The sequence below is a fragment of the Dipodascopsis tothii genome (assembly GCF_038497935.1).
Source record: "Dipodascopsis tothii strain CBS 759.85 unplaced genomic scaffold V1510scaffold_31, whole genome shotgun sequence".
Taxonomy (NCBI): Eukaryota; Fungi; Ascomycota; class Lipomycetes; order Lipomycetales; family Lipomycetaceae; genus Neoaidaea; species Neoaidaea tothii.
The window spans coordinates 61,376-88,485 of NW_027118015.1; the positions used below are offsets into that span (position 1 = coordinate 61,376).

Below are 27,110 nucleotides of genomic sequence, written 5' to 3' on the forward strand. Positions count from 1 at the left end.
ACAAGTCCACTGCACCAAAGCCAACCGGATTGGCCAGACGACCATGCAGCAAGGCAGACCTCTGTTTCATGTCGCACAGAACACGCCGTTAGTCGGTCTATCAGGACCTTGGTCAGCGCTGAGCCATGTTTGCTTGGCAAGTCGCTGCAAATACTGAAGCAAGTCTTCGTACATGTGGTCGCACCCCTCTCAGTACGTGCAGCGGCGCTCTGTCGGCCCTGCAAGACGTAATTAATCAGGCAGTGACCTGCCTGTGGTGGGCGGGAGGGCGAGTCGACTGGTAACCGCTCTACCCCGCCCGCGCCCTAGCCAGCCTTACGGGGTACACTTGTGAATGATCTACAAGGCCGTGCCGATGCACGACGCGTAGTGGTCTATGGTGTTTTACGTGCGCCTACCGAGCGGTCGCTTGGGTGCTGGCGCCGGACAGTGGTGTCTAGTGCAGTTTTGACAGCGGAACAGGCCGCTGCAGCCAGACCACTGGCTGCACTGCTACAGACCATCGGCAGCCACTGGACGCCCCTGTCTAGTGGCAGACGGCGTAGCGTGCGTTAGTGCGCTAGTGCGTTCATGCTGTGCGGCGCGTTCGAAGGCGCGAACTGCACGTGACGAGCCGCGCGCGGTGCGGCGGTTCAGCCTGTTACCGCCTACGGCTGGGCGCCGGCAACAGTCAGCGCGAATCCCAGGACACGACTGAGCGTCGTCAAGCAATGGCGCAACGCTGCCGGTCTGCCCGTGGCAGCACTGGAAGCCAGAGACCGAATCGTACACATGTAGCTGGCATGATCTGCCAGCCCAGAACTTGGGGGATGTATCCGGCCCAGCGGCCGCCGCCGGGCATCACAGGCTGTCCGGAGCGCCAGGTCCAAGCGCGCGTCAGTGAGCCATGGCGCGACCACTACGGCTGGATTAGTGGACACCTATAGCGGTCTAGAATTAGCCACTGGACGACCACTAGAGGTCCACTAAACAGCCACACCCGCTCAATGGCCGACCGCTGGCCCGCTAGGCCACTGCAGACCGTCCTGGGCACACCCAGGCACTCGACATGCCCTCCGCATGTCCATTGGGCGATCCCCTGAGCATGCAGCAAGCGACCGACGTTTGCAAATCAACTCCTCGATCCAACGTTCGCCAAACACCGTCACACCCCGTCCTCGGTTGGCAAAAATACCGCCAAACTACACCAGTTTTGCAGCCAGTCCGACGCATCCTCCCGCAGTGGGTACCAGGATCGCGTCGGCGGCCCCCTGTAGGGCAAGGGCGAATAGAGATGAATGTTTTTACATCTATGATGACTACACTACAACACAAAAAGACATGACGCGTTTTGACCGGAGCCTAGTTCTTCGGGGGCTTGTAGAAGACCTGGCGAGTCTTGATGGGGGTCCACTTGAAGCGCTTGACCCACAGGGCCATGGCCCAAAGGGCAGCAGTAGCGGTCAGGACCTTCAGACCGGCCTGCTTGCGCTGGTCGAGCTCGGGCTCGGCGGCCCAGTTGAGGAAAGAGGTGACGTCCTTGGCCATCTGGGTGGTGGTAGCGGGGGTGCCGTCGTCGTACTCGACCAGGCCGTCGAAGAGAACACGGCCCATGGCAATGCCACCGCCGGGGAAGTAGGGGTTGTAGTTCATGCCGGGGGCGACAACAGCGCCGGCCGGGGGCTCATCGGGATAGCCGGTCAGGAGCGAGAAGACATAGTCGCAGGCGCCGTGGCGGGCCTTGACAATGAGCGAAAGGTCCGGTGGCAGAGCACCCTGGTTGGCGGCACGGGCGGCCTGCTCGTTGGGGTACGGGCCGGGAATCTTGTCCGAGAGCTTACCGGGGCGCTTCTCGATCTCGCCCTCGTCGTTGGGCTCCGAGTCGTACTCAACGGCCTCGGCCATCTCGCGGGCCTCAGTCGCCGAGTGAGTGACACCGACGAGCGACCGCCACGCGACCAGGTTCAGCGAGTGGCACGACGCGCAGACCTCCTGGTAGACCTGGAAGCCACGTCTCAGCGACTGGTGGTCAAAGCCCTGGGTGAGGCCGTTGTGCGGCCACGGGTACTCGGCCGGGTGCAGACCGTGCTCGGCCATCGTCACCGCCTTGACGGGGTTGCCGTACAGCTGCACATACCACGCGCCGAGTCCGACCGCCGCCAGCGAAGCCGCGACCGCCTGCTTGGTCGTGCGGCTCTGGCTGGGCGCAGCCTGAGTCGAGAATCCCTGTCTGTCAGCACTGCCGCCAATTGGCCGCGCGCGGCCGGCCGGCCGCACGCCCGCCCACCACCTACCGCGATTCTTTCCGACACCCGTTTGATGGACGACGACGCGAAACGGTTAAACATAGCGAACCTGCTAGATGGACGGGGATGTAATTGAGGAAACGATGGCCAAGAGGATCACAGAGTGAAAAAGGAACGGAAGAAAAAATTCACACTGTGTAATTTTCTCCTAGGACGCCCGCCGATTCCAATCGTGATTCTCTAATTCTGAGTGGTTACCAAACCTCTTGCTCCTTTGGGCATTTTTTCCATTTTCCTCGCTATTTTCGAGTTTTCGTTAATATGCCGTTCTTCCTATTGGCTGCGCATTACCGTGCGCGGTTTATGCACTTGTGCGCCCCTCGTCCGCCGCGCTCTCCGGCCGGCCCGCTGTCGGTGGGCCCATAACGGTCGGCGCGACGCACGGCCGGCTGCGCGCGGGCGCGTTGCCGCGGCTACGGCACCCGCCTACCGGTGCCTACGGTAGCGGGCGGAGGCCCACAACGGAGCGTGCCGGCCGCCAATGCCTGGACGCGGTCTACTCAGCTTGCTAGTCCGCGGTGGCTATATGGACGCGCCGCGCCGGCTGGTAGAGGCCGAGCGTTCGCTGCCGGCGGTGGCCACTGACAACCGCTGGGTGGCGTGGATGAAGCGGCGGCCGCTCGTCTAATGGTGGCGCGTAGTGGCCTTTCGCCGCCCCTTTCGCCGCCCGGTAGTGGTCTAGTGGTCGCACAGAGTTGGCGCCAGAGGCCTGCCCCCTCCCATTAGTGGTTCCGGTCTACCGGCAGAGTAGCCACTGGACTGTTTCGGCTGACACCGGCCCCCAATGACGGCCGGCGAACCTGTACGCGGCCGGCCACTCCAGTGGCTACTACCGCTGCTGCCGTGACGACTGCCCATCTTACGGCGGCCGCCTCCAACGTGGCCGGCGGGTCTCGGGCGCCGAGGCCCAGCTAGGCTCGGGCGTCTGCGGAACGTCTGAGCTGCCAATCGGCTGCGAACCCTAGCTGCAGCTGCGCGAACCGCTGTCATGTGACGCGGTCACGCGTACGCCCAACGTATATTGGCGGCCGCGGTCGCCAGCCGCTCCCGATTACGCCGGAACGAGGTTCGAGACCGTTCAAGTACTCGGCGGCTACGGCCCGTCGACCGCACAGGCCGCGCTTGCGGTCGCACGGCCGGGCGAACTGTAGTGGGCTCGGTGCGGCTGTATGACGTACGCGATCGGCGGACTTGCATACACCCTGAAGACGCGGTGCACGTGCGGAGGACCATCGGACGCATCGGTGACCGCTGCGGTGCCCGGCTGCGGCCGGCAGGGGCTGAAGGGCGGCGTGCCGCCTTACGAGCCGCAGTTCGTGCGGCTCGGAGAATCGCGTAGGGTAACGCGCCGCAGTCCGTGCGGCGGTTGCGCAACGCAGAACTTGCCGCGACTCTACCGCCGGACTCCATGGCCTCTGCATCCGTCCCCGAACAGCCGGCGGCCGGCGCTGCGGCTGGAACGGTCGATGCGCCGGCCTTCTCGCCGCTCGAGGCGATCACCCGATTCTCGATTGCGTACACGCCCGGATCGCTGGCACCGAGCCCGCTGCCGTCGACGTCGCTCAGCCAGGCGCTGGCCGCCGCGGTGGCCGGCGTTGCGGACCGCCCAGACCCGTTTGGCACGCCGCTGACTCCCGCAAACATCGACCTCGACTCTCTCGACCTCACCGGCGGCCACGTGGACTCGGCCGCACGCTCGTTGCTGTATGCGCAGGCGTCGCTGCCGGACGACAACCGCCAAGACAACGCCGTGTCCAACACGCTCGACGCCGTGCTGCTGCTCTCAGAGGCTGGCCGGTGCGAGTACACGCTCGTGCATCTGCTGATCCTGGACGTGCTCGACGTGCACCCCGTCGAATGGTGCCTGCGCTTCTGGACCTTCCTCGAGACGCGCGAAGAGCGTCTGACCAAGAACATCTCGGGCCGCAAGCCTCCGGGAACAACCATCATCCGGTTCTGCAATGCCATCCTGCGACGGCTGTCGGCTACTCAGGGCTCTACCTTTGCCGGCAAGGTCTTGATGTTCCTGGCCCGGGCGTTTCCGCTATCGGAGCTCTCCGGTCTCAACCAGCGCGGCGAGTTTAACGTGGCCAACACGACCACGTGGGATCCGCCCCAGAGCCTTCCGGCCGGCGCGGCCGATGCCGAGGCGTACGCCACGTTCTGGGGCCTCCAGCAGGCGTTTGCCAACCCGCCGGCGGCGCTGGCGGACCCGGCAGTCCTGGCGCGCACGCGCGCGGCTCTCACCGAGGTCCTCGAGGGCCTGCGCGCGCAGGCCACTGTTGGCTCCTCCGACCGTGCGCGCACCGACCCGGACGTGCCCGACACGTTCGTGCCCAAGTGGCTGACGTCGTACTCGCTCTTCGATCTCGAGCTCCGCGACGTCTCGTTCCGCCGGGCGATCTACGCGCAGATCCGCATTTTCGTCGAGTACGCGCTGCACACGGCAGCTGCCGGCCCGCCACCGGCCAACAAGGCGTTGGCGGCCCCAGCCGCGCTCACGTCGGACGACGTGGCGTTCTTTCGCGACCTGGTCGACGCGCTCCAGCGCGTCCCCGGCCGCGCGGTCGACCTCGACGCAGCCTACGTGCGCTCGCTCAACATCGTTCTGCGCCGCGACAAGGCCTGGGTCCGCTGGAAGGAGGCCAACACGCCCTCGTTCGAGCTGCCGCCGCACGTGCCTGAGCCGACGCCGGCCGGACCCGGTCTCAAGCGCCCATACCGTCACGCCATGGGCACCCCTGCCCTGTCCAGACTGTTTGCATCTACCCCGACCGGCATCGGCCGCCTGCGCCGCGGCAACGAGTACGGCGAGATCCCGCCGCCGGACAAATACCGGCGGCCGGCCGACCCCGACGAAGAGGAGAGCGCGGACAAGCGCTCGTCGCGCGAGTGGCGCGGCCTGCGCGCTGCGCGCTCCCAGGGCATGTGGATTGACTTCTCACGTGTCACGCGCGACAAGGGCTTTGGGGGCCTGTTTGAGGGCCGCGCCTAGCGGCTACATGCATATAGCCGCCGTGAGCGGCCGCGTCGAGGATCGGCATGCGGCTATATGCGGCTATATGGCCTGGCCGCAGCCGGCTCCGCTGGCGGCTCTTTAGCGCGCGCTCGGTGCGCGGCAGCTCCAGGCCCCGGCCTGCCGAGCGGCGGCAGCTGCCCAAAGACCGCCGCCGGAGGCTCCCTGCCCTACATATAGCCGCACAGGTCATATAGCCGCCCGCCGGGTCGCCGCCCCACGCCCGCCGGACGCACCCATATAGCCGCTGCGGCAATATGCCATATAGCCGCCGCCCCGCTCATCGTGGCCCTAGCTAGAGATCTCGCCGGCTGGCCAATGCACTGACCACCACCGTTCTCGCCACCCCCGCGCCGCGCCTCGCCCAGCGCCCGGCTGCCGTCGCCGCGTAGCTCCCTCGTAGCCCCTGCCGAGCCGTTTGGTGCTCGCGGCCGTTGTGGTGGCGCCAGGCCTCTTGCGTCGCCGTCGCCATCGCCAGCCGTCTTTTGAGCGTGTGCGACCACCTCTCCTCTGATCACCACCACGCCTCCGCAACGAATTCACCGTTCGCGTCCACCCGCCACACTCCCGCCCTCTTCCGTGCTCGCAAGGCGACCGGATTGACTCTCGGCCCTCGCACGCCGTCCCGAGCCGCCCGGATTGATTCGCGCGGCGTGATCGTTGATAACAAAGCGCTCAGGTGAGCATCCACTCGGCCGATCCAGCCACGTCGCGGCGGCCGCGCCGCGGCCATCGGGCCCGGCCGCGCCGCGTCGCAATTCGCCGGCAGTGCTGACCGCAGCCGGCCGTCTCTGGCATCACCGCTCCGATGGCAAACCAGAACGTCCTCTTCCCCAACCAGGGCCAGTACGGCCAGCAGGCGCCGTCGCCTGCGGCCAACAACCTGCAGTTCTACTCGTCCAACTACGACAGCGCGTCGTCGTACGGCATGCGCCCGGCCGGCTCGTCGTCGTCGCTCGGGTCGACGTACTTTGGCTCGGCGGGCGCCGGCGCCGGCCAGTCAGCGGCCACCGGCGAGCGCCTCTCCGAGGGCTGGCTGGCCGCGTTCGGCACCGGCGGGTACTCGGACGAGCCGCCGCTGCTGGAAGAGCTCGGCATCAACTTTGGCCACATCAAGACCAAGACGCTGCTGGTGCTGAACCCGTTCTCGTCGGCGGCGTCGCTGTCCGCGCACCGGTCGGCGCCGTCGGACCCGTACCTGGCCGGCCGTGCGGCCAGCGCGGCCGGCGCCACGGGCTCGTCGTCGATCCTGGACGACTCGGACCTGGCCGGGCCGATCCTGTTCTGCCTGCTCTTCGGCACGTGCCTGCTCTTCTCCGGCAAGGTGCACTTTGGCTACATCTACGGCGTTGCCTTGCTCGGCACGGTCTCGCTGCACCTGATCCTGAACCTGATGGCGTCGCAGACGATCGCGATCGTGCGCACGGCGTCGCTGCTCGGCTACTGCCTGCTGCCGCTGGTCGTGGCCGCCGCCCTCGGCGTCGTCGTCAAGATGGACTCGTTCTTCGGCTACATCTTCTCGGTCCTGGCCATCGTCTGGTGCACGTACTCGGCGTCGGCCATGTTTGTCGACGTGCTCCAGGTCCACAACATGCGCTTCCTGGTCGCGTACCCGCTCGGCCTGTTCTACTCGGTCTTCGCGGTCATGTCCATCTTCGCGGACACGCCCGGGTCCGCCTAGCCGCCGCGCGCCGCTCGCTGCCGGGCACGCAGCGGCCGCCGACACAGGCCCGATCCGCAAGGACACAAGATTAGACTACGACGCCGGCGCGCTGCGCGGCTTGCATGTAAACTAATCGTATCATATCCAAACATAAATTACACTGTATTTCTTAGTTTTACACGGCGCGGCTCGCGCTGGGGCTCGTGGTATACAAAATTGCCTAGTGGCCGTTCGTCTCGGGTCGCGGCACGCCGCCGATGACGCTGAACTGGCCGCCGGCGCCGGCCATGGTCACGCGCACGGCCTTGCACGCCGTGTTTTCGATCTGCGTCGGCACCTCGACGTCCTCGCCCTCGGGGCCGTGGCCGACCTGGTACGTCTCGCCAAAGCCCCAGGTCCAGACAGAGCCGTCGACGCCGACGGCGATCGAGTGGTGGCTGCCGCAGGCGACGGCGGCCCAGGTCGGAAACGCGCCGGTCAGCGCGGACGGCTCGGCCACGTACCGCGGCCGGCCGCTGTCGTCTTTGACGACCGACGGCGGCAGCGCGGTCTTGGCAAAGCCGGCCTCGCACATGTCCAGCCGGCCAAAGGTGTACATGGTGCCGTCCGCGGCCAGCGCAATCGAGTGGTGCTCGCCGGCGGCGAGCTGCACAATGTTCTTGCCGTCGAGGCCGTCCACGTACGTCGGCGCCGTCACGGTCGCGCCGTCCTCGCCGCCCTCAGACGGGATGCCGCACTGGCCGAACTGGTTGAGGCCCCAGGCCATCACGCGGCCGGCGTCGTCGATCGCAAACGAGTGGAACTCGCCCGACGCGATGTACTTGATGTGCCGCAGGCCGAACTCGCGCGGCTGCAGCGCGGCCATGCGCCCGCGGTCCAGCACCCGCCGGCCGAGCTCGAACTGCTGGCCGTTGCCCCACGCAAACACGCGGCCGGTCGTCGTCAGCGCCAGCACGTGATCCTTGCCCGCCACGATCTGGCCGACCGCGTGCGGCAGCTCGACCACCGCCGGCGTGTTCTGGAACTTGACGTGCTCGCTGTAGCCCAGCACGCCCTCGTTGCACCGGAACGTGCCCCACGACCACAGCCGGCCGCTCGCGCTCAGCGCCAGCGACAGGTTGTCGCTGGCCGCCACCTGCACAAACGTCTCCTCCTCGGGCAGCGCCTCGACCTTGGCCGGCGTGCTCTCGATCGGGTTGAGGTCGCCGTCGTCGTCGTCGCTGTCCTCGGCGTCCATGTCGCGCAGGAGGCCCTCCTCGCCGCCGGACGTGTTGCGCCCGAGCGCGCCGTGGTCGTTGCAGCCCCACGACCACACCCGGCCGTCCTTGTCAATCGCAAGCGTGTGCGCGCCGCCGACAGCGAAGTCGACGATCCCGACCTCGTCGATGCCCAGCAGCGCGTTCACCCGCGGCCGCTTGACCTCCTTGTTCTTGGCCAGCGGGCCCAGCCCGAGCTCCGACATCGAGCCCGTGCCAAACACCAGCACGCTCAGCTTCGTCGTCTTGAGCGCCGGCACCGGCACCACCTCCGCGCCGGCCGCCTTGCGCAGCCGCAGCGGCACGTACGACGACTCGGTCCGGCCCGCCGGCTCGGGCTCTTCCGCGATCTGGTCGAGCACCTTCTGGTCGATGTCCTCCTTGGTGTCCTCGTCCATCTCGTCCGGCTCCGTCAACACCGTCGAGACCGACGACATCTTGCTGCTGCGCGACGTGGCCACCGTGGTCGTGGACGACCGCTTGCGCGACGCCGCGGGCGCCGCCGACTTGGTCCGCGACGCGCTCGAGTACGTTTTCTTGGGCGCCTTGGGCACCGCCGCCTCCGCCTCCGCCTTGGCCTCCGCCTTGGCCTCCGCCTTGGCCTTCGTCGAGCTGGCCTTGGTCGCCTTGGCTGCGGACGCAGTCTTGGTGGCCTTGGTCGCCGACGCGGTCTTGGTGGCCTTCGCCGTCGACGCGGTCTTGGTCGCCTTGGCCGTCGACGCGGTCTTGGACGCGCGCTTGGCCGCCGGCACCGGCTCCTCCACGGCCGACGCGGTCTTGGCCGCCCGCTTCTTGGGCGGCTCCTCCTCGTATGAGATCTTGCGCTTGGCAACGACCATTGTGTCTCTGCGGTCAGCGCTTGGTCGCCTTCGTGCGCGCCGCCGGCCGCGCCAGCCATCGCCGCCGCGCCAGCCATCGCCATCGCCCCGCGCCCAGCGGCCAGGGCCGGCCCGGCGCCGGCCCTGGCCGCTGCCCTGGCGCCCGCCCTGGCGCCCGCGCCGTCGCCATCGCTCACCTGCTGTTCTCCGCGCGCTCGCGCTTGCTCTGGCTCTCAACGGCCGCTCAGTGCTCTCTTTGGCCTGCTCTTTCGGCGATCGCTGCTGTGCGACGCTGCGTGGATGCTGATGCTCTCGATCGGATGGCCGTCAATGTCTGCCGCGATCTGTGCAACCTGCTGGGCTCGGTGTGGTGCTAGTATCCTGGTGATCCTAGGTGCCGCCTATGTACGTTTTGGGAAAATGACGAAAATTTTTACTACTCCGGCTTGTTTACCATCACGTGATGTCATGCACGGAACGCGCGCCAATCAAAACGCGTAACCGAAAGCGACAAAGAAGGCAACCGGGCCGCATGATGCCGGGACGAGGCCGCATGAAGCTAGCGCGCGCGGGCGCGGGCGTCAGGGCGCGCGCCGCACGGCGCGCGGCGCAGTCAGGGGCCGCAGCCGCACGGCGTGCGGCGCTACAAGCGGAGATGCATTCAGTAGTTCGGGCACAGCTGGTCCAGGCGCACGAGGCGCACCATCTGCGGTCAGCGTTGCCGACGGCGTACTTACGTCCTGGGCCGAGCCCGTCACGAACTGGCGGGCCTCGAGGGCGGCCCACACCTTGAGGATCTGCAGCACCGACTGGTCTTGCAGGACCTGTGCGCCGCCCTGCGCACCCTGCGTGCCCAGCCGGCGCAGGATCGGCAGCGCGCTCCGGAAGATGTCGATGTTGGGGTCCAGCTGGCGGCCAATGCCCTCCAGGAGCAGGATCGAGATCACGACGTTCACAAAGTCGCCCTCCATGCGCACGTGGTGCACGCGCACCATCTGCAGCGCCTCGGTCAGAATGTCGCCGATCCTGACGTTGCCCAGCCGGAACGTCTTGGCCTTGACGTCCAGGATCAGCTTTTGCATCCGCAGCGCGAACTTCTCGGCGTCCACCACCGTCTCGGGCGTCCGCGACCGCTGGATCATCAGCTCGCCGGCCTCGTAGCCCTTGAATTCGGCCAGCGCCGTGAACAGGTCGATGAAGTTCCGCCGGTTGACGTCGCTGAGCTCGGTCACGAGCCCGGCGTCTAGAAACACCACCTGCGGCCGGAACCCGCGGTTGTCCAGCGTCTGCAGCTCGCGCCGGAACGCGGCCGGGTCCTCGATCGCCATCAGCCGCGCCACGATGTCCTGCACCTCCAGTGCGGCCGCCGCGTGCGCCTGCTCCTCCTCCGGTGTCGGCGGCGCGGGCTTGCGCAGGTGGTCCATCAGGAACCGGTGCCGGTTGCGCCGCACGAACCGCACCATGATGTTGCCCGGGTGCAGGTCCGCATGCACGAAGTTGTCGATCAGCAGCATCTTCAGGAACGCGTCCAGACCCATGTCGGCGATCTCACGCTCCATGTCGATCCGGCTCGCCGCCGGCATGTGCAGGATCTTGTTGATCGGCACCGCCGACACGTACTCCTCAAACAGCACCCGCGGCGACTGCAGGCTGAACGGCACCTGCGGGAAGTGCACGCCGTCGCGCTCGCCAAAGTTGCGCTGGAAGATCTGCAGGTTGGTGCTCTCGATCCGCAGATCCATCTGCATGCGCATCATCTCGCTGAACTTGTCCACCTCGTCCGGCAGCGACAGCCACTCGATCGTAGGGATGTAGTGCAGCAGCGTTGCGCCGAACCGCATGATCGCCAGGTCCCGGTACACCATCGGCTCGACGCGCGGGTGCAGCACCTTGACGGCGACGATCCGGTTCTTGCGGAACGACGTCGACACGTCCGCGGCCTCTAGCTCGGCCAGGTCTGCCGCCAGCCGGCCCTGGTACACCTGGGCGATCGCGCCGACGCCCAGCGGCGTCGGGTTGAACTCTTCAAAGATCTGATCGAGCGTTCTTCCGGGGAACGCGGCCTCGATTGTCCGTCGGGTGTAGTCAAAGCCGTGCGCCTGCACGTTCGAGTGCAGCTTGGACATCTCTTCACACATCATTTGCGAGAAGATGTCGGTCCGCGACGCGGCCCACTGGCCGAGCTTGATGAACGTCGGGCCGGCTCGCTCCATCTGGTGCACCAGCAGCCTGTACCACCAGAGAGCGCCGGTGCGCTCGTTATCGGCCTCTGCAAGCCGGCGACCAAAGAATATCGCCACAGATCCGACCACGACCGGCACAAAGATCACAACGAGGTGCACAAACCGCACGCCGGTCGCCGCGTACTCGTACACGGCGCCGACGCCGGCGATCACGCGCTGGCTGAGCGATCGCGACCGCGCCAAAGGCGCCCCGGCCAGCCGACTCATCGTCCGCTCCTTGTGCGGGTGCCGGCGGATCTCGTCCTCGTCCGACACGTGCAGCAAATACTCCTCGCGCGTGCTGTAGGCTTTGGCGCACTCGTCGACCTCCGCCAGGGTTGGAAACGCCGGCAGAGGCTCGTCGTTGTGCACCTGCATCGACCACACGCCGGCCCCGGTCAACGGCCCGACCAGCAGCCACGCAAGCCGCGGCCGTCGGGCCCGGCCCGATCCGCCGCGGCCAGACCCCCAGCCGGGGCGGCCGCCAAACAGTCCTCGTGTCTGCTGCCGACAGCTGCCCGGCGGGTTTCGGAAGACGCCCAAAAGTCCGCTCGTGCCTGGGCCGGCCACGCGCCGGCTAGCCAGCGAGCGCACCAGTCCTCGAGCAGTTCGTAGGGGCGCAGCCATTTCGCACTGTCTGTCAGCTGTGTTCGTCGTGCTTTGTCGGTCGCCTGCGTGGCCGCTGCGGACCTAGACCGTCATCGTCCGGGTCGATCCGCGCAGCCTGCCGGCTGAGATTCCCGGCCAATTCTGCGGGTGGGCGACCGACGGTCCAGGAAACAGATTACCGGGGGCATGCTTACCAAGTCTAGTGCATTCGCATCTGCAGCGCTGAGCTCAGCCTTGTCCTTACTGCGTCACCACGGCCGATGCTGATGTTACGATAGTGACGACGGGCCTCGCCTTTCGCGTAGGCCACGTTGGGAACTGTGCAGCTTGAACTATTGCCTTTCTGGGTATTTCTCCCAGACGATGCGCGCGGACAGGCTATGGCGCGCCGCGCCGCGTTTGCGGCATAAGCGCACTGCCGCGAAGCACCGGGTTTGGGCTCTAATTTTTTCTCGCCAGACGAGCAGTCAGACGTATCCACAGAGAACAAATCATTATGGCAAAGGGCTGGTCTATTGGAGCGCTGGACGTGGTCCACCGCGTGACGGTCGTCGGACTCGTCGCCTTCACGGGTAAGTGATGTGGCGTGGCGCGCAGGACAGTGGACAGAGCGGCGGACCGAGTGCGGGACGACCGCGAGACGACGAGCGGTCACATGCGGCCAGGGCCCAGCGCACGATCGGTGGCACTGGGCGGCGGCTGCAGGCCCTTGGCCGGCGGCCGTGGTCACCGGTGAGCTGCGCCGCGGCCGCACCGTTGTCGCGCCGTTCGCGTTGTTTGCTTGCGTGCCGGCTTGTAGTGCAGCGCGGCTCGTGCGGCTCGTGCGGCTCACGCGGCTGTCCACGGGGCCCGCCACACGGCACAGATCAAAACGCTAACGGGCAGGCTACTGGGCGCTCGGCTCCGTCGTCGGACTCTACCGTCAGCAGCAGCGCAAGAAGCTGTGGCTCGAGGCACACCGCAACCAGTCGGTAAGTGTTCGGCCCGTGCCGTCTGACCGACAGCAGGCCGAGATCGACCAGAACTAGGAAAATGCTCCCGCTGTACATAGACAATTCACCGCTAGTCATCATGACCTGACCCCGCTCGGCGTACGCCGTACAACCACCGTACAACGCCCCGCGTGGCCGCAGCCGAGGACGGCCCGGCCGGCCACGCGCTGGCGTTGTCCGCATCACGTGGATGTCGTAGTCACCCCGGAGCTGCGCGGCTCGTGCACCCGCCACCGTCCAGCCAGCCCAGCGCCCACGCCCCTCGCCGGTCCGGTGGCCGGCCAACCGGACGGCTAGCCCAGCTGCTCTTGGCGGCTTGCCACTAAGGCGCCCTTACCCTCGCAAAAACTATAATGCCGGTCGCGCCCGAACCTTACAACGTTAAAAAAAACAACTCGACGAAACAAACCACCGGTGACTGAGTAATTCTTTGTTTGACACGCAAGAAAGAGTTTCAACGACCACGATCAAATTTTTTTTCTTATTTTTGTAATTATTACTCTTGCCATTGGACGCTAGTATAGAAACGCTGCGCCCTTGTTGACGATCCCTGAAGGTATAAAGCTCCGTCCCCGACTGGCGCCGTGCTGACTCTCCACTCAGTACACGAACTGCACAGCATTGCCTAAATCCCGCAAGATGAGCCCTGCCCCTATGCCGGTAAGCCACAGAACCGAATTGGCGGCGCGGACCGCCGCGAGCGGCGGGCGCGCTGCTGCGGCGGGTGCGACGGCTGCCGTCCGTAGGCCCAGTACGCCGGTAGCGCCGGCTGCTGGACCCGCGGCGCTGGCACGCCGAACGCCGCCAGCCACGCCGGATCCACGGCGCCGGTACGCCGCCCGTTGGGGCTGCGCCGCCCGCACCGCCCGCAGCCGCCACCGCTCGCCGCTCGGTTTAAGCCGTCCGGCCGCCAAAAATTTTCTCGACCACCGCTGACCTCCAGATGTTCTCGCACGACGGTGCCACCGCCTCGCCCGCGGCCAGCCTCTTCCCCGAGGAGCCCGAGGACGTCAGAAGTAAGTGCCGCGCCACCACGGCCGCTGACCGCAGTCGCCGGATACGACCCTCTGGTCTCGCCTGCGCTCCTCCAGCAGGAGTTCCCTGCCACGGCCTCGTCGATCGAGACCGTTCTCTCGGCCCGTAAGGCTGCGATCCAGATCCTGCGCAAGCGCGACGACCGTCTCATCGTCGTCGTCGGCCCCTGCTCGATCCACGACCCCGATGCCGCGCTCGAGTACGCCGGCCGTCTGAAGGCTCTGGCCGAGAAGCACCAGAACGATCTGCTCATCGTTATGCGCGCTTACCTCGAGAAGCCGCGCACGACCGTCGGCTGGAAGGGTCTGATCAACGACCCCGACGTGGACGAGTCGTTCCAGATCAACAAGGGTCTGCGTGTCTCGCGCAAGCTCTTCTGCGACCTGACCAACGCCGGTCTGCCCATCGCCTCGGAGATGCTCGACACCATCTCGCCCCAGTTCCTGGCTGACCTGCTGTCGGTCGGCGCCATCGGCGCCCGCACCACCGAGTCGCAGCTCCACCGCGAGCTGGCCTCGGGCGTGTCTTTCCCCGTTGGCTTCAAGAACGGCACCGACGGCTCGCTGGACGTCGCTATCGCTGCCGTCGGCGCTGCGTCGCACCCGCACCACTTCATGGGCGTCACCAAGCAGGGTCTGGCTGCTATCACGACCACCAAGGGCAACGACCACTGCTTCGTCATCCTGCGTGGCGGCAAGAGCGGCCCCAACTTTGACGAGGCTTCGGTCAAGGCTGCCAAGAAGAAGCTGCCCTCGGACGGTGTCCTGATGGTCGACTGCTCGCACGGCAACTCGATGAAGGACTACCGCAACCAGCCCAAGGTCTGCCAGGAGATCTCGCGCCAGCTGGCCCAGGGCGAGGACGTCATCATTGGTGTCATGATCGAGTCCAACATCAACGAGGGCCGCCAGGACGTCCCCGTCGCTGGTAAGGAGGCGCTCAAGTACGGTGTCTCGATCACCGACGCGTGCGTCTCGTGGGAATCCACCGTGACCATGCTCGACGACCTGGCCGCTTCGGTCCGCGCTCGCCGTGAGTACCGCACCTCGGCCAAGCGCCAGGCCCTGGCCAACTAAGCCTCCCTCTCGCAGACTCGGACGGGCTCCGGCCCCAAAAAGTTTTGTTCATCCTGTATTTATCTGATATTTGGCTGTTATATTCGCCCGCTGCCGGGTATGGGTGTATCTTTTGGGAATTTATTATGAGGTTTTTGTCTTACGGTGTACAGATGTAGATGGTGCTTTATTGTGCGGTCCTGGACCAGTTACATACAGTGCAGACGGCTCTGCGCCGCCTGCCCGCGGTGGTTTGTGCGTATATACATCGGCGCGCGGCGCGCGGCGTCGCTGGAGGCGGCGCGGACCGTAGCTTAGGCGGTGGCCTCGGCCTGCTGGACCCGCTTCTCGATCTCGCGCTGGACCTCCTCCTTAACGGCGGCCAGAGTAGCCTTGCTCGGGCGCTCGACGATCGTCACGTTCGTGCCGGCGTACTCCTTCGGGTCTATCAGCAGACGCGTCTTGTAAGGGTTGTACGGGTCCTCCTGGTGGAAGCCGTACTTGGCGCTCTTCTTGAGCGCGGTGGCGTAGTACTGCACGAGATCGCCCACCGTCCGCGACTTGGAAAAGACCGCGTCGGGCACGGTCCGGCCCGTGAGCTGGCTCAGCCGCTTTGTGACGGCGAACCGAGCAGCGACGTCGTCCAGGCGGAAATCCTGCCAGTCTGCATCGAGCTCGGGCACGGTCGTGGCCTCGAGCAGCGTCGTGAAAGGGTCCTGCGGCGACTCAACGCGTGCGCCGTCGACGTAGACTGCGAAAGGCGCCGCCCAGTCAACCGTCACCGCGCCGGTTTCAGCTGCGACGACCAACTTGGCCGCCCGCTCGACCGCGTCCATACTCTCGACCGGCGTCTGCGACTTCCAGCTCTCGACCGTGAAGCCCTTCATCTGGTCGCGCCAGCCGCGGCCGCTGCTCTTGAACCCGATCTCGAGCACCTCTTCCAGCAGCTCACTGCCCTCCTCGCCCTCGACAGTGATGGCCGACTTGCGGTGCTTGACGTCCGCCAGCGTGATTCCGGGCACGGCCGCCGCGGCCTCGCTGGCCTCGTCCTCTTCCTCCTCCTCCTCTTCCTCCTCGGCCTTCTTCTGCTCCTCGGTCTTGCTCTGCCGCAGCTTGACTGACTTGAGGAAATCAAAGACCGCGCTGGCCGGCGCCGACGAATGCAATTGCCGGGCGAACACCCGACGAGACTGTATGCTGTTGTTGGTGCCCGTGCTGCTCATATATGTACAGGTGCTGTCGAGCCGGGGCAAGGTGTTGCGCTGTGCGGCACTGGCCGCACAGGCCGGTCGCCGTGTCCGCAATGCCAGTGCGCCCAGCCGCCGCTTGTAGCTTGCCAGAAGCATGATCGCCGCTGTCTGGTCGATGTGCGCTCGAACGTCCGATGACTCGTCCGCCAAACTTCGGTCCTGGGAGTCAGCGATGCCCGACATAGCCATCGGCCAGCGAGAAGCAGTTCGGGGACGTGCGGGCTCTGTCACAGCGGCACCGCCGGCGCGAGCCGGCAGCAGCAATCCGCACGCACACCCATCCGCCGCTCGTGCACGGCCGGGCCATCACAATTCGTCGCTCACATACCCTGTGTGTCTCTACTAGCAACCGACTGCCAGCACACGAGTTCCACTAGCTGTTCCAACTCAGCCTTGCGTTCTCAAGCCTCCGCTGCTCGTCTGGAGTGCGTTTTCCTGAGATTTTTCCTAGTCGCGGACTCGGGAAAAAATTTCTGACGCTGGAAAAATTTTGTGCACACATCTCACGTGACTCCGCTTCGTGGCCGGTCTGGGGAACAGCGCACGCGGACGGTCGGCGCGGGGCGCCATGACGGCCGGCCGGCCGCGGCTGTGGCAGGCCGCACAGGCCGCGGGCCGCCGCAGTGTCGCGGCACCGCGCCTGCGCCTGGCTCTCATCTGCAGCGGCCAGGACCGCGCGTTATATCACGTGATGTCCCGCGTCGTGCGGCTCTACTCTCTATGCCGGCTCCCGCCGGATCAATGCATTGCCTCTATGCGCCTCAGTCTTCGTCGCACAAGTCGTCCAGAAGCTCAACAATCTTGCGCTTGTTCTCCAGCATCTCCGCCAGATCGCCGTCGACCGCTCCTGCCTTGCTCTCGGCATTCTTTTCGGCCGCCATGTAGTCCGGGTTACAGAAGAGCGGCACGCCCAGCGACGCCAGCTCGGCGCTCATGGCCTTCACCATCTGCACCGACGCGGCGTGCACCTTGAGGTCGTACCGCGCCAACTCCTCGGTCTCGTCCAGAGAGTCCTGGCGCTGCCGTCAGTACCCCACGCCATCCGCCCTACCTGTAGTTCCTCTTCGGCCTTGTCGGTGTTGCCGCCGACGAGTTTTCTGAGATCAGCAACGCCGTTTGCCCACTTACAGCACGCCCTCCAGCGTTTTGCGTCCTTTACGTCGTTGCTCGTACTTGCGCTTGACGCCCTCACGGCCCTCGAACCTGTCGTCAGCCTGTCCTGCCGTCTCCGTACCATTGTTTTTCGTGATCTTGTTGGTGCTGCCGCATTTTTTTGATCCGGTCCATGACCCGTTTGTCCTGTAGCAGCGTCCCGGTGATATACCGCAGCGCAGCTGCGTACGTCTTGATCGCAGACGGGTCTGGAGCGCTCGTAGGCGGCGCCACCAGCACTGACCGCGCCGTCGCCGGCGGATCGCGACTGGCCGTGGCCGCTATCGCCGCCATCAGATAGCCCTCCGCCGGGCTCTCGGCCCGCGGCGTCGCTCCAGCTGCCGACAGGCCAGTCAGCAGCGTCGACGCAGCCGCCGCCGGGTCGGCCACACGGGTCGCAGCTAGTGGGCCTGCCGCAGTGGCCGGTGAATCGATTGTGGTTGCATTAGACACCCTCGACAGAATATTTAAGATCTCGAGCACATCCGGGTTCATGTCCTGGGCCATGCTGCACTGGCCGGAGCACCGGTCACGTCAAAGCCAGCCTCGAGCTCGTCGTCGTCCGCCGACGTGAATTGCCGCCGATATTGGCAATATGAGCTGTGGCCGCAGTCAAGCCAGCGGTCGTGGTGGCCGGGTTGGGACCTTTACTACAAAGACTTCTGGAAACCGCGCGACGACGGTAGTTGAAATCGGCCCAAACGCCTCGCACACCAACGAGCGCATACCGGGACGCGCCACGGTTGCGAGGGGAGCGGCGATGGCAGCTGATGAGGTGGCCCGGGGCAGGACCGGCAGGCTCCGGGTGCGGCCGAGATAACCGGAATCAAAGGCGCAAAGGGCGACACGCGACAAACAAAGAAGTTGGCCGCAGGCGGGCGGCGCAGTCGGCAGAGACCGCGCGGGCAGCGCGGCTGCCGACAGGACACACGGGCGGCCGCCGTGGGAGCCTGGGCCGGCGGCCGCGCGCGGACGCGCGTTTGTTCGCACACAGAGCAGGTCACGCCGCGCGCAGGCGGCCCCCCGGCCCACGTGGCCAGGCCGGCTCGCGCGACACACAAGCGACGGCAGGGCACGCGGACTAATCGGTGGGCCAGCGCACATGGCCGCGCCGGCCCGGTGGTCGGAATACAAACAGGCGCCGGCGGCAGGCCAGCGGGCGCGCCTTATAGAGCGCGCGCGCGCCGGAGGACTCTGCAACCGCTGCTATATTACTAAATCTATAACAATAACCTCCGGGTGCGCGCTTCGACCGAAGCGCAGTTGTTGTATTTTTATGCTGCTGTATTGATATCGTGTATACTTACAGTGAGCCAATGCGTCGCTTGATATCGCACCGCAACCGCCGAGACACGTCCCTGAATGGGTCAATCTACCGGATCCCGCTGACGGCAGCGGCGCTGTCGCAGGTGCCGCGAGCCGAGAACCGCGTCGAGAAGTATCTGGAGACGTGCTGTACGGCGGTGGAGGACGGCGCGGGCGAATACGACTACAACATGGACCACGACTTCCGGCCGGTGTCGCACCGGCGCAAGTACCACACCGAGAACGGGCGGAGCAACCCCCACGGCTACGTTGTGTACCGCGGCAAGGAGGACGAGCGACCGCGGCGGTCGCGGCGGTCAGGCGACCACGCGCGGCCGCTGACGCCGGACGAGAAGTCGCCGTCGCGGATCAACATGAGCTTCAAGCGGCGGAGCGACAAGTCGGTGCCGGACGTGGTGCGCATCGACGAGCGCGAGGTCGAGGCCGACGACGACGTGGCCGAGATCGACCTGAACATGCTGTTCAAGCTCGTGCGCGTGTTTGGCGCCGACCCCGAGACCCAGGCCTGGAGCCGCCGCAAGCTCATGTCGTACAGCAAAAAATACCTGCTCCAGAACCCGAAGCACGCCGCCGCTCTGGTGGCAAAGAAAGGTATTTATAAGCTCTTTCGGTACTCGACGCTTGTCTCGGTCGCCGTGTCCCTGGGCGTCATGGCCGTGTGGACCGTGCTCCTGCTCGCCTACCTTGCCTCGCGCTACGGTGCTAACGACGCCAGAGTCTGACGAGTGCGACTGGATGTCCGACTCGACCAAGGCGCGCAGCATTCTTTCGAACAACCGGGCGACGCCCAAGAGCCGCTCGGGGCACAACAGCATCTACTCCACGCCGGGCGTGATCAGTGCGGCCCAACGCGAGCTGGACCTGCACACTGCGCGGACAATCGAGGTCAAGAACATGGACGACGCCGAGCCGCTGTCGCGGACCCGCCGCTTTGTGCGCTTTTTCTCGTGCCGCAACCGGTAGCGGTGCTGTTGGCATTTACGATATATACTTAGGCCTGAATATATGGGATAACTGAGTTCGCGCGGAACCGGCCGGGGACGTGCGGCGCGATGGGCCGCAGGGCGTGCGGCGCGATGAGCCGCGGGGTGTGCGGCGCACTCAGCCGCAGGGCGTGCGGCGCAGACAGCCCCGCACGGTGCGGCTGACGAGCCGCACAGAATGCGGCGCAAGAGCCGCACGCGTGAGCCGCACGCTGTGCGGCGCAGAGACTGCCCTCCCGCAGGACGCCACACGTCGGCGCCGCTGCTGAACGCTCGCCAAGCGCGATCATGCAGTCACTCCGTGGTAGCGCATGCGACAGGGCGCTGTAGGCGTGTCCCTGGCGGTGCTCTGTGGAGGGTGGTGTCCTCTGGACGGCGGGTCGTTAAAGCCGCACATGGTGCGGCGCACAACCGCGCGTCTCGGCCGCCGACTATACAGTAGCAGCCCCCGACGGAGCCGCCGTCGGGGCTAGCTAGGCGTAGCTCGACAGCTGCGGGAGCTCTGCCGCAGAGCGCCTGCAGCCGACTGGGAGCGTCGTGTTTAGACCACGTGAGCCGCACTACGTGCGGCTCAAACTCGCGCAGCGGTATGCCGCCGAAGCAGCCACCCTCGGCAGAGTCGCCCCTAGAGACTCATCGACAGCAGAGCTCCACGGCAACCTCGGTCCAGGTTCTCCGCAGCGGGGTCTCGTGGCATATCCGTCAAAACATGCGGTCTCTCACATGAAGGTCCCAACGACCGAGTCGACTGACTCACCCCCAAGACCCCAACGATCCACCGTCCACGCGCGCGTCTGCTGCAGCCCACGGAGCAGACCCGGCAGCATCGCACCCCTATCACCCGCACGCGTCTCAGTCGCGGGGTCATACGCCGGAGCAGAGCAAAGCCGCCGGCTTTCGCTCGCTAGCCAGACTTCAACTCCTGGCAGTCTTTTACCGGCGCAGATCGCATCGCAGTATCGGCAGCGCCGTCCCGTCCCATGGCGTCCGAAGAAAAGCCCCGGCGGCGCACGGCCATGGTGCTCACCCCGATGCCCAAGAGCCAGAAGCCGCCCGGCGAGCTGCTGACGGCCGAGGAGAAGAAGGCCAACCACATCGTGTCGGAACAGAAGCGGCGGCAGGCCATCCGCGAGGGCTTCGACCGGCTCACAGACCTCGTGCCCGGGCTGACCAAGGCCCAGAGCCGTAGCGAGGCCATCGTACTGCAGAAGGCGCTGGCGTTCCTGCGGTCCGAGCTCGACGAGTACGAGGAGCTGCGGACCAAGATCGTGTCGCTGGGCGGCGAGATCCCGGCGGAGCTCGAGCTCGACAAGCACGAGCCGGAGTAGCGCAAATATATATAGATGTACAGTTCAATACAGAAACAGCGACTTGTACTGCAGGCAGCGGGCGCCGAGCAGGTCCCACTCGCGGCGGCCGATCCACATCTCGGTCGCGATCTTGAGCTTGACAAAGACCGCGCCGCCCTTCCACACAAGCAGGGTCGGGTCCATCTCGCGCGGCGTGGGCATGACCGTGACCGAGCCCGAGCTCCAGCCCTTCCACATGGCCACGCGGTCCTCGAGCATGTGCGTGAACGCGGGGAAGTTGGCGCCGCCGCCGACGATGATGATGTTCTCGTACATGCGCTTGGCGCGGGTCTCGTCGGTGGCCGACGCCTGCGTGATGCTCTCGATGATGGCCTGGTCGAGCGGCGCGGCGACGACCTGGCGCGAGTCCATCAGGCTCAGCGTGGCGGCCTGCGTGGACAGGTTGCGCGACGCGGTGTTGTTGCTGCTGCTGTTGGCCGCGGGCTGCGCCGGGCCGTCCGCGGGCGTCTCGGCCGTGGGCGTGTCCTCGTGCGACTGCGAGAGCGCGCCGGCCCGGCCGGCGGGCCGCGGCGTGCTCAGGCCCGACGGCGGCGCCGTGGCCGCCGGCGTCGTGTGGAGGAGCCCGGGGTCGGGGCTGGGCGTGTACTGCGCGTAGAGCGCGACCTGGGCCTCGGACTGCGGTCAGCGCGGCCGCGCGCACACTTACGTAGGGGTTGTTGAGCGAGAGGTCGTAGAGGTCGGTCGACTTCTCGAAGAGCGTGTTGCGCGCCCGCAGCTTGCCCGCGTTCTCAAACACGTCCGGGAAGAAGTAGCCCTGGCGTCAGCGCGCCCGGCAAGCACTTACCATCGGCGCCAGCATCACCTCGTTGAAGATCTTGAACGTGTACTTCTGCGTCAGCCGTCCGGGCGTGCGCTGGTAGAAGTTGTACAGCTGCACGGCGATGTCCGCGTCGTTCACGGTCGCGTACTTGGCCTTGAGCTCCTCCAGCAGCGCCCAGTCGTACTGCACGCGCGGGTTGAGCTCCTCGTACGGGAACGCGGCCTGCGCCAGCAGCTTGCCGAGCAGCAGCGTCACGTCGTCGCCGCCGTACTTGAGGTTCACGCGCGAGTCCGTCAGGCACATGCCCTCCTCGACGCAGCACACCGCCGTCTTCTGCGCGCCGATGTCGACCACGCACGCCGACGAGATGCCCGCGCCGAACGTCGCGCCCATCGACTCCTGGATGATGCACACCTTCTCGAACCCGAGCTCGCGGAACATCATGTTGACCATCTCCGAGACCTCGACCTTGTCGTACAGGTCCGGGATCATCAGCACCGCCGAGTACGCGCCCAGCTCGCGCCGCGGGACCTGCAGCTCCGTCTCGATCGCCTCCGACAGTAGCACGTACAGGTCGCCCATCAGCTGCCGCGACGACGCGTAGTCCGCCTCGTTGAAGCACCCGTGCTGCAGCGGCCAGCACAGCCGGTACCGCGGCTGCGACGCCGGCGGGATGTGCAGCGCGCGCTCGCCCACGATGTGCTTGGGCGCGCCCGACACGTCCGTCCACTCGACGCGGTACGGGTCGTTGTGGTCCGGGATCTCCTCCGGCGCCGCCCGCCGGTTGAACGCGATGACCGAGTCCTGCGAGTTGGCGGCCACTCGCCGCTTGTAGAACCGCATGCGCTCCTTGAAGTCCGCCGTCATCTGCGCCTTGACCGCGCCAAACTGCGCGCTCTCGGCCGCGGCCGCCAGGTCGTACGTGCGCGCCGCCTCGTCGGCCGCCGCCTCGTCGTCGCCGACGCGGTACGCGACCACCGCGGGCACGCTTTTCGGAAACGTCCACGACGCCAGGCCGATCCGCAGGTTGCGCGAGCCGGGGTGGATCACAATCACCTTCGACCCGGCCGCCTCCTGCTCGTCCTCGTCCTTCTCGTCCATGTCCATCTCGTCCACTGTGGCCTCGGGGTCCTTCTGGGCCTTCTGCTCCTTGGCCCGGGCCAGGTCCTCGGCCAGCTGGCGCACGATGATGGCCTGCCGTCAGCCGCGCCCACGCGCACGCGCCGGATCGCCTACCTGGTCATCCCGCTTGAGGTACTCGCTGCCCGTCAGTGCCGGTCTTCGCGACCACGTACGTGTAGTAGTTCTTCTGGTTGATCGGCGGCACCTGGATGAAGCTCGTGAACTTGAGCCGGTTGTCCACGCGGCTCAGCCCGCTCTCGAACGGCTTGGGTCCCTTCTTTGCCGGCGCCATCCTGCGCTGCTTGTGGTCGTGCGCGATGGATGTGCTGGTGCTGGGTCCTTCGTTCGGTTGGCCGCGCTGCCTCGCCGGTTTTCGTCCACACCACCCGAGCCCGCACAACCGGCGATCCGACACCGGCCGAGCTGCCCGAGACACCCCGACCGCTGCCGAGGAGCTCAGCGTACGGCAGAGCGCACGCGAGAGAGAGAGATGGGCCCTGCATTTGCTGCCGGCCGAGCCGGCGCCGCCGGCCCGGCGACAAGGACCGCCGCCCGGAGAGCGGCGGCAACGGCGGCGACGGCCAGCGCGGCCGCCCGGGCAGGCGCCCGGTCGCCGGCGGACGCCCGCGCGGCTGCGCGCGGCCTGCACACGTCCGTTACGTCCAGCTCGAACCCGTACAAGTTCTACGACCGTAAGTCCGCCGGCGACGTTGCTGACCGCAGTCTACACGTCGCAGCCTGCCCGGCCCAAGTACGCCGGGCACAAGGAGGCGCCGGTGCGTGAGCGCGTGATCACGCCGCAGGAGAAGGCCCGCATCGTTTTTGGTTCGCGGCTGGCGGGTCCGCAGCGGCGCAAGGCCGTGGACGCAAAGGCCCGGACGATCGCCGGCGTGCGCGTGCCGCCGCGGCCGATCGAGCCGGACAACTGCTGCATGTCTGGCTGCGTCAACTGCGTGTGGGAGCTCTACCGGGAGGACGTGGAGGAGTACCAGGACCGCCGGCGGAAAGCCATCGAGGCCATCAAGGCGAACTCGCGGTGGGACCTGTGGCCGGCGGACTTTGGGCCGCGGCCGAAGACCGTTACGGAGGCGCCGGCGGAGGACGACCCGTGGAAGGGTGTGGACGTCAGCATCCGGGCGTTCATAGAAACGGAGCGGCGGCTGAAGGCGCAGAAGAAGCAGGGGGCGGCGGGCGAGCGGCGGGCCGAGCCGCACGAGCCGAGCCGCACGAGCCGCATGACCGCGTGATGCGGGTGTGGTCTGCGCCGCACGCAGTGCGGCGCCGGGCCGCCGAGCCGCACGAGCCGCCGAGCCGCACGAGTCGCCGAGCCGCACGAGTCGCCGAGCCGCACGAGTCCACGAGCCGCACGAGTCCACGAGCCGCACGAGCCGCACGAGCCGCACGGCATCCTGCGCACAGCATCCTGCCGCGCGCCCGCCCGCAGCCCCTGCCGCCCGATATTCTCAGAAGTTCATGTATTCTCTAGATCGAAATCCCCTTCGCCTTCAGGTCCTTCTCGGCCGTCTTGATGTCCTGTCGTCAGCGCGCCTCTGCCGCCCCGTACCTCCACCAGCTCCTTGTAGGCGTCCACCGTGTCGTTCAGCGTAAACAGGCCCGCTCCGAGCGACGCCAGTGCGTACGCGCCGAACGTCACCAATCCCCACCACGGCAGCTGTCGTCAGCCCGTCCGTCCTCGCACTTACCACCGGGAGGATCTCTGAAAAGAACGGCTCCGGCGTCGGCACAATGCCCATCATCAGAATCACATACACGACCGCCACGGCCACGCTGCCGACCAAAAAGCTCTGTGCCCTCGTCATGTCTGGTTGTCGTGGATTGCGCGATGGAAGAAAGAAGCCAGGGTCGGCCGACTAAAAATATCGTGTCCCGACGAACAACGGCTCAACCACGCGCACCTAGATCGCGCCCCTCCTCCACGGCTGAGCTGCCCTGCCAGAGACCGTCCAAGACTGCGCGAGACCGCGCGCGCTGACCCGTACTCCGCCCGCCATGGACGCCGCCACGGCCATGGACGCCGCCCTGAAAACCCTGCAGACGCCCGGCCACGAGCCTGCGGCCGTCTGCGAGGCCCTCAACCGGCTTGCCGCGCTGGCTGCCGATGGTACGTGGCTGCGCGGCCACTACTGACTCGCAGAGGACGACCGTGAGGAGTTCGACGGCCAATCGGACCTGCTTGCCGCCGTCGTAGCCGCCCTGGCCGCCAGCCAGCCCGAGTCCGTCCGCTACGAGGCCCTGCGTGTGCTCGGCAACGTCTGCGTCGACAATGGTACGTGCGTGCCCGGCGTCGCTGACGCAGACCAAAACCGCCAACAGATCCTGGACACGCCTGCGGCGCTGGCCGCCCTCGAGATCACGCTGGCCAGCGACGTGCCGCGGCTCTCGCGGACCTCCGCCATCGTCCTGCTCAACCTGGCGACCGAGTACGGTAAGTGCTGCTCGGATACGCTGACCCAGAACCTGCCCAGGCTGCCATTGTCGAGGCCGGTCTGGTGCGGCCCCTGGTCGCGGCTACCGCTCGTCCAGACATCGCGCAGATCGCGCTGCGCGTGCTCAACACGGTTGTCTCAAAGGGTACGTCTGCCGCGAATGTGCTGACCAGACCTCGCGCCCGCTCGGCTGCCGCCGGCGACATTGGCCGCCCTGACGGCGGTTCCTCAGCCGGATCTGCTGGCGCAGCCGACAGACACGATCGGGCTCCTCGCCAGCCTGCTGGCGCTCGAGCCGTTTGTCGCCGAGGCCTTGGCCAGCCCCGACAACCTGCAGCAGCTGTGCGTACTCGGTAGTGCGCTGTGCGCCGCGCCAGCCGACGCGTTCGAGGACGAGGTCGACCGCGACCAGCAGCTCGCCGGTCTAGCCGCCGCTCTGTCCGAAGTCTCGGCCGCCGACGGCTACGTGGCCGTCGTCCCGCTCGATCACCCGGTCGTCCGCCTGTGGCTCGACTGGCTGGCCGGCCAGGACTCGTACCTGCGTATTATCGCCTGCACGTTTCTCGGCAACCTTTGCACGACCGACGCCGCGTCGCGCCGCATGGTGGCCGAGTTTGGCCTCCACAAAGTTCTGCTGGACATGGTCCGCGCTTCCAACAGCCCACGGGAGCTCTACTCGGCCATCGGTGTGCTCAAGAACCTGGCCGTGGCGCCGGCGAATCGACACCCGATCGTGGCCGCCGGTCCCCTGGACGTTTTTCCAAAGCTGCTCATCCGCGCGACGTCGCACATCATCGGCCGCCTGGCCCTGGGCTTCCTGAGACTGCTGCTCAATGACCCGACGGTGGACTACGTGGCGCTTCGCGTCGAGCTCCAGCGCATCTTTGACCGCGTTCTGGAGCTCTACGCCGAGACCGACGACGTCAACCTGCACATCGAGATCAGTCGGTTGGTGTCGACGTTTGCGCGCACCCTGGTCGTGACCAAGCCTGCACACACGCTGCCGGCGTTCTTCGCGCTGCCGGACGACGACGTGGCCACCATGGACCGGTTCCTACGGCCGCTATACGGTGTCCTGCTTAACACGCCGGACTCGCCACAGGCGGACGTGCTGCGTGGTGAGGCCGTCTTTGGCCTGGCAATTGTGTCCCAAAGCTTACTCGGCGCGGAGACGCTGTACGCAGTGCTGGACAGCCCGCCTGAGGGCCTGGCGGGCCTGCCGGCGAAACTGCTGGCGACCAAAGACAACGTGCGCGACAACGCACGCGTGGTCGTGGCCGGTATCATCAAGGCGCGCACGCGTCCGGACGCGTCGCTGCCGGACATTCGCCCGGAAGGGCCAGTAATGAGCCTCTATCGGCAGCTGCTGGCAGACGTTCTTTAGTCCGTCCGATAGCATAGCCGCGTACCATATAGTGGTCTGCAGGAAGCACCGTCGGCGATACCGCCGGAAGCACGCGCTATGCCGGTGACCGCCTGACGGCGACTCCGTTGTGGGTGGCTGTCCTGCAGGCAAGCATATAGCCGCATGCCATATAGCCGCCAGAAGGCGCACCTCCAATTTGCCGCCTCAGGGACGCGCACTTCCTCCTGCATTCCGGTGCGGACGCAGCGGGAGAGCTCATAGAGCCTCGCTCCGGGGTGCCTGGGCAGCAGACATATAGCCGCATGTAGCCGCAGGGTGCGCCGCACGCACTGCGGCGCGCCCTAGCCCTCGAAACCGTTGAGCCGCACGCGCTCGTCATGCCG

The 27,110-nt window shown here is 66.5% G+C and overlaps 14 protein-coding genes across 14 annotated transcripts; 7 read left to right on the forward strand and 7 right to left on the reverse strand.

The window, feature by feature from the left end:
* Positions 1-1,264: 1,264 nt before the first annotated feature.
* Positions 1,265-2,486, reverse strand: V1510DRAFT_421569 (cytochrome C1 family-domain-containing protein). Its single transcript, XM_066934642.1, has 2 exons — positions 2,274-2,486; positions 1,265-2,205 (listed from the first exon to the last, which is right to left on the reverse strand). Exons 1-2 carry the CDS (start codon positions 2,325-2,327, stop codon positions 1,342-1,344), a joined length of 918 nt encoding a protein of 305 aa, XP_066787294.1. The 5' UTR covers positions 2,328-2,486; the 3' UTR covers positions 1,265-1,341.
* Positions 2,487-3,344: 858 nt separating this feature from the next.
* Positions 3,345-5,711, forward strand: V1510DRAFT_421572 (THO complex subunit 1 transcription elongation factor-domain-containing protein). Its single transcript, XM_066934643.1, has one exon. It carries the CDS (start codon positions 3,694-3,696, stop codon positions 5,278-5,280), a length of 1,587 nt encoding a protein of 528 aa, XP_066787295.1. The 5' UTR covers positions 3,345-3,693; the 3' UTR covers positions 5,281-5,711.
* Positions 5,712-5,717: 6 nt separating this feature from the next.
* V1510DRAFT_421576 (uncharacterized protein) lies at positions 5,718-7,136 on the forward strand. The gene is made up of 2 exons (XM_066934644.1): positions 5,718-5,980; positions 6,083-7,136. The coding sequence occupies exon 2, from the start codon at positions 6,110-6,112 to the stop codon at positions 6,980-6,982; it is 873 nt and encodes a 290-aa protein (XP_066787296.1). The 5' UTR covers positions 5,718-5,980; positions 6,083-6,109; the 3' UTR covers positions 6,983-7,136.
* Positions 7,084-9,128, reverse strand: V1510DRAFT_237358 (regulator of chromosome condensation 1/beta-lactamase-inhibitor protein II). The gene has a single exon (XM_066930536.1). It carries the CDS (start codon positions 9,057-9,059, stop codon positions 7,185-7,187), a length of 1,875 nt encoding a protein of 624 aa, XP_066787297.1. The 5' UTR covers positions 9,060-9,128; the 3' UTR covers positions 7,084-7,184.
* Positions 9,129-9,699: 571 nt separating this feature from the next.
* On the reverse strand, positions 9,700-11,638 carry V1510DRAFT_369060 (ABC1 family-domain-containing protein; the record flags this gene model as incomplete). Its single annotated transcript, XM_066931376.1, has 2 exons — positions 9,700-9,744; positions 9,776-11,638. 2 exons carry the CDS (start codon positions 11,636-11,638, stop codon positions 9,700-9,702), a joined length of 1,908 nt encoding a protein of 635 aa, XP_066787298.1.
* A 1,946-nt stretch (positions 11,639-13,584) lies between these two features.
* V1510DRAFT_237346 (uncharacterized protein) lies at positions 13,585-15,119 on the forward strand. The gene is made up of 2 exons (XM_066930535.1): positions 13,585-13,877; positions 13,912-15,119. Exons 1-2 carry the CDS (start codon positions 13,805-13,807, stop codon positions 14,970-14,972), a joined length of 1,134 nt encoding a protein of 377 aa, XP_066787299.1. The 5' UTR covers positions 13,585-13,804; the 3' UTR covers positions 14,973-15,119.
* On the reverse strand, positions 15,082-16,742 carry V1510DRAFT_421588 (uncharacterized protein). Its single transcript, XM_066934645.1, has 2 exons — positions 16,530-16,742; positions 15,082-16,360 (listed from the first exon to the last, which is right to left on the reverse strand). The coding sequence occupies exon 2, from the start codon at positions 16,295-16,297 to the stop codon at positions 15,266-15,268; it is 1,032 nt and encodes a 343-aa protein (XP_066787300.1). The 5' UTR covers positions 16,298-16,360; positions 16,530-16,742; the 3' UTR covers positions 15,082-15,265.
* Positions 16,743-16,911: 169 nt separating this feature from the next.
* Positions 16,912-17,996, reverse strand: V1510DRAFT_421592 (uncharacterized protein). The gene is made up of 4 exons (XM_066934646.1): positions 17,436-17,996; positions 17,330-17,404; positions 17,253-17,298; positions 16,912-17,220 (listed from the first exon to the last, which is right to left on the reverse strand). Exons 1-4 carry the CDS (start codon positions 17,858-17,860, stop codon positions 16,963-16,965), a joined length of 804 nt encoding a protein of 267 aa, XP_066787301.1. The 5' UTR covers positions 17,861-17,996; the 3' UTR covers positions 16,912-16,962.
* A 719-nt stretch (positions 17,997-18,715) lies between these two features.
* V1510DRAFT_404595 (uncharacterized protein) lies at positions 18,716-19,642 on the forward strand (the record flags this gene model as incomplete). Its single annotated transcript, XM_066932261.1, has 3 exons — positions 18,716-18,719; positions 18,749-19,270; positions 19,395-19,642. The coding sequence occupies 3 exons, from the start codon at positions 18,716-18,718 to the stop codon at positions 19,640-19,642; spliced, it is 774 nt and encodes a 257-aa protein (XP_066787302.1).
* A 665-nt stretch (positions 19,643-20,307) lies between these two features.
* Positions 20,308-21,210, forward strand: V1510DRAFT_421597 (uncharacterized protein). The gene has a single exon (XM_066934647.1). The coding sequence runs from the start codon at positions 20,643-20,645 to the stop codon at positions 20,988-20,990; it is 348 nt and encodes a 115-aa protein (XP_066787303.1). The 5' UTR covers positions 20,308-20,642; the 3' UTR covers positions 20,991-21,210.
* On the reverse strand, positions 21,003-23,524 carry V1510DRAFT_237530 (uncharacterized protein). The gene is made up of 5 exons (XM_066930537.1): positions 23,088-23,524; positions 23,029-23,053; positions 21,817-22,986; positions 21,679-21,786; positions 21,003-21,647 (listed from the first exon to the last, which is right to left on the reverse strand). The coding sequence occupies exons 1-5, from the start codon at positions 23,204-23,206 to the stop codon at positions 21,015-21,017; spliced, it is 2,055 nt and encodes a 684-aa protein (XP_066787304.1). The 5' UTR covers positions 23,207-23,524; the 3' UTR covers positions 21,003-21,014.
* Positions 23,280-24,424, forward strand: V1510DRAFT_421603 (oxidoreductase-like protein). The gene is made up of 2 exons (XM_066934648.1): positions 23,280-23,606; positions 23,638-24,424. The coding sequence occupies exons 1-2, from the start codon at positions 23,405-23,407 to the stop codon at positions 24,159-24,161; spliced, it is 726 nt and encodes a 241-aa protein (XP_066787305.1). The 5' UTR covers positions 23,280-23,404; the 3' UTR covers positions 24,162-24,424.
* On the reverse strand, positions 24,375-24,855 carry V1510DRAFT_421605 (dolichol-phosphate mannosyltransferase subunit 3). Its single transcript, XM_066934649.1, has 3 exons — positions 24,618-24,855; positions 24,479-24,586; positions 24,375-24,447 (listed from the first exon to the last, which is right to left on the reverse strand). The coding sequence occupies exons 1-3, from the start codon at positions 24,732-24,734 to the stop codon at positions 24,397-24,399; spliced, it is 276 nt and encodes a 91-aa protein (XP_066787306.1). The 5' UTR covers positions 24,735-24,855; the 3' UTR covers positions 24,375-24,396.
* V1510DRAFT_421607 (armadillo-type protein) lies at positions 24,671-27,094 on the forward strand. Its single transcript, XM_066934650.1, has 5 exons — positions 24,671-25,036; positions 25,070-25,201; positions 25,232-25,360; positions 25,390-25,506; positions 25,535-27,094. The coding sequence occupies exons 1-5, from the start codon at positions 24,925-24,927 to the stop codon at positions 26,743-26,745; spliced, it is 1,701 nt and encodes a 566-aa protein (XP_066787307.1). The 5' UTR covers positions 24,671-24,924; the 3' UTR covers positions 26,746-27,094.
* Positions 27,095-27,110: the final 16 nt, after the last annotated feature.

Bases quoted from the DNA above. Each gene is read 5' to 3' on its own strand.
- V1510DRAFT_421569 (XM_066934642.1), bottom strand. From the start codon at position 2,327: ATGTTTAACCGTTTCGCGTCGTCGTCCATCAAACGGGTGTCGGAAAGA. The intron at 2,206-2,273 runs GTAGGTGGTGGG...GCTGACAGACAG, and splicing joins GGGTGTCGGAAAGAATCGCG to GGATTCTCGACTCAGGCTGC.
- V1510DRAFT_421572 (XM_066934643.1), top strand. From the start codon at position 3,694: ATGGCCTCTGCATCCGTCCCCGAACAGCCGGCGGCCGGCGCTGCGGCT.
- V1510DRAFT_421576 (XM_066934644.1), top strand. From the start codon at position 6,110: ATGGCAAACCAGAACGTCCTCTTCCCCAACCAGGGCCAGTACGGCCAG.
- V1510DRAFT_237358 (XM_066930536.1), bottom strand. From the start codon at position 9,059: ATGGTCGTTGCCAAGCGCAAGATCTCATACGAGGAGGAGCCGCCCAAG.
- V1510DRAFT_237346 (XM_066930535.1), top strand. From the start codon at position 13,805: ATGTTCTCGCACGACGGTGCCACCGCCTCGCCCGCGGCCAGCCTCTTC. The intron at 13,878-13,911 runs GTAAGTGCCGCG...CGCTGACCGCAG, and splicing joins GGAGCCCGAGGACGTCAGAA to TCGCCGGATACGACCCTCTG.
- V1510DRAFT_421588 (XM_066934645.1), bottom strand. From the start codon at position 16,297: ATGCTTCTGGCAAGCTACAAGCGGCGGCTGGGCGCACTGGCATTGCGG.
- V1510DRAFT_421592 (XM_066934646.1), bottom strand. From the start codon at position 17,860: ATGGCCCAGGACATGAACCCGGATGTGCTCGAGATCTTAAATATTCTG. The intron at 17,299-17,329 runs GTAAGTGGGCAA...TGCTGATCTCAG, and splicing joins AAAACGCTGGAGGGCGTGCT to AAAACTCGTCGGCGGCAACA. The intron at 17,221-17,252 runs GTAGGGCGGATG...TACTGACGGCAG, and splicing joins AGGCCGAAGAGGAACTACAG to CGCCAGGACTCTCTGGACGA.
- V1510DRAFT_421597 (XM_066934647.1), top strand. From the start codon at position 20,643: ATGGCGTCCGAAGAAAAGCCCCGGCGGCGCACGGCCATGGTGCTCACC.
- V1510DRAFT_237530 (XM_066930537.1), bottom strand. From the start codon at position 23,206: ATGGCGCCGGCAAAGAAGGGACCCAAGCCGTTCGAGAGCGGGCTGAGC. The intron at 23,054-23,087 runs GTACGTGGTCGC...ACTGACGGGCAG, and splicing joins AACCAGAAGAACTACTACAC to CGAGTACCTCAAGCGGGATG. The intron at 21,787-21,816 runs GTAAGTGCTTGC...CGCTGACGCCAG, and splicing joins AGGTGATGCTGGCGCCGATG to GGCTACTTCTTCCCGGACGT.
- V1510DRAFT_421603 (XM_066934648.1), top strand. From the start codon at position 23,405: ATGGGCCCTGCATTTGCTGCCGGCCGAGCCGGCGCCGCCGGCCCGGCG. The intron at 23,607-23,637 runs GTAAGTCCGCCG...TGCTGACCGCAG, and splicing joins CCCGTACAAGTTCTACGACC to TCTACACGTCGCAGCCTGCC.
- V1510DRAFT_421605 (XM_066934649.1), bottom strand. From the start codon at position 24,734: ATGACGAGGGCACAGAGCTTTTTGGTCGGCAGCGTGGCCGTGGCGGTC. The intron at 24,587-24,617 runs GTAAGTGCGAGG...GGCTGACGACAG, and splicing joins TTTCAGAGATCCTCCCGGTG to CTGCCGTGGTGGGGATTGGT. The intron at 24,448-24,478 runs GTACGGGGCGGC...CGCTGACGACAG, and splicing joins CCTACAAGGAGCTGGTGGAG to GACATCAAGACGGCCGAGAA.
- V1510DRAFT_421607 (XM_066934650.1), top strand. From the start codon at position 24,925: ATGGACGCCGCCACGGCCATGGACGCCGCCCTGAAAACCCTGCAGACG. The intron at 25,037-25,069 runs GTACGTGGCTGC...ACTGACTCGCAG, and splicing joins TGCCGCGCTGGCTGCCGATG to AGGACGACCGTGAGGAGTTC. The intron at 25,361-25,389 runs GTAAGTGCTGCT...ACGCTGACCCAG, and splicing joins CAACCTGGCGACCGAGTACG to AACCTGCCCAGGCTGCCATT.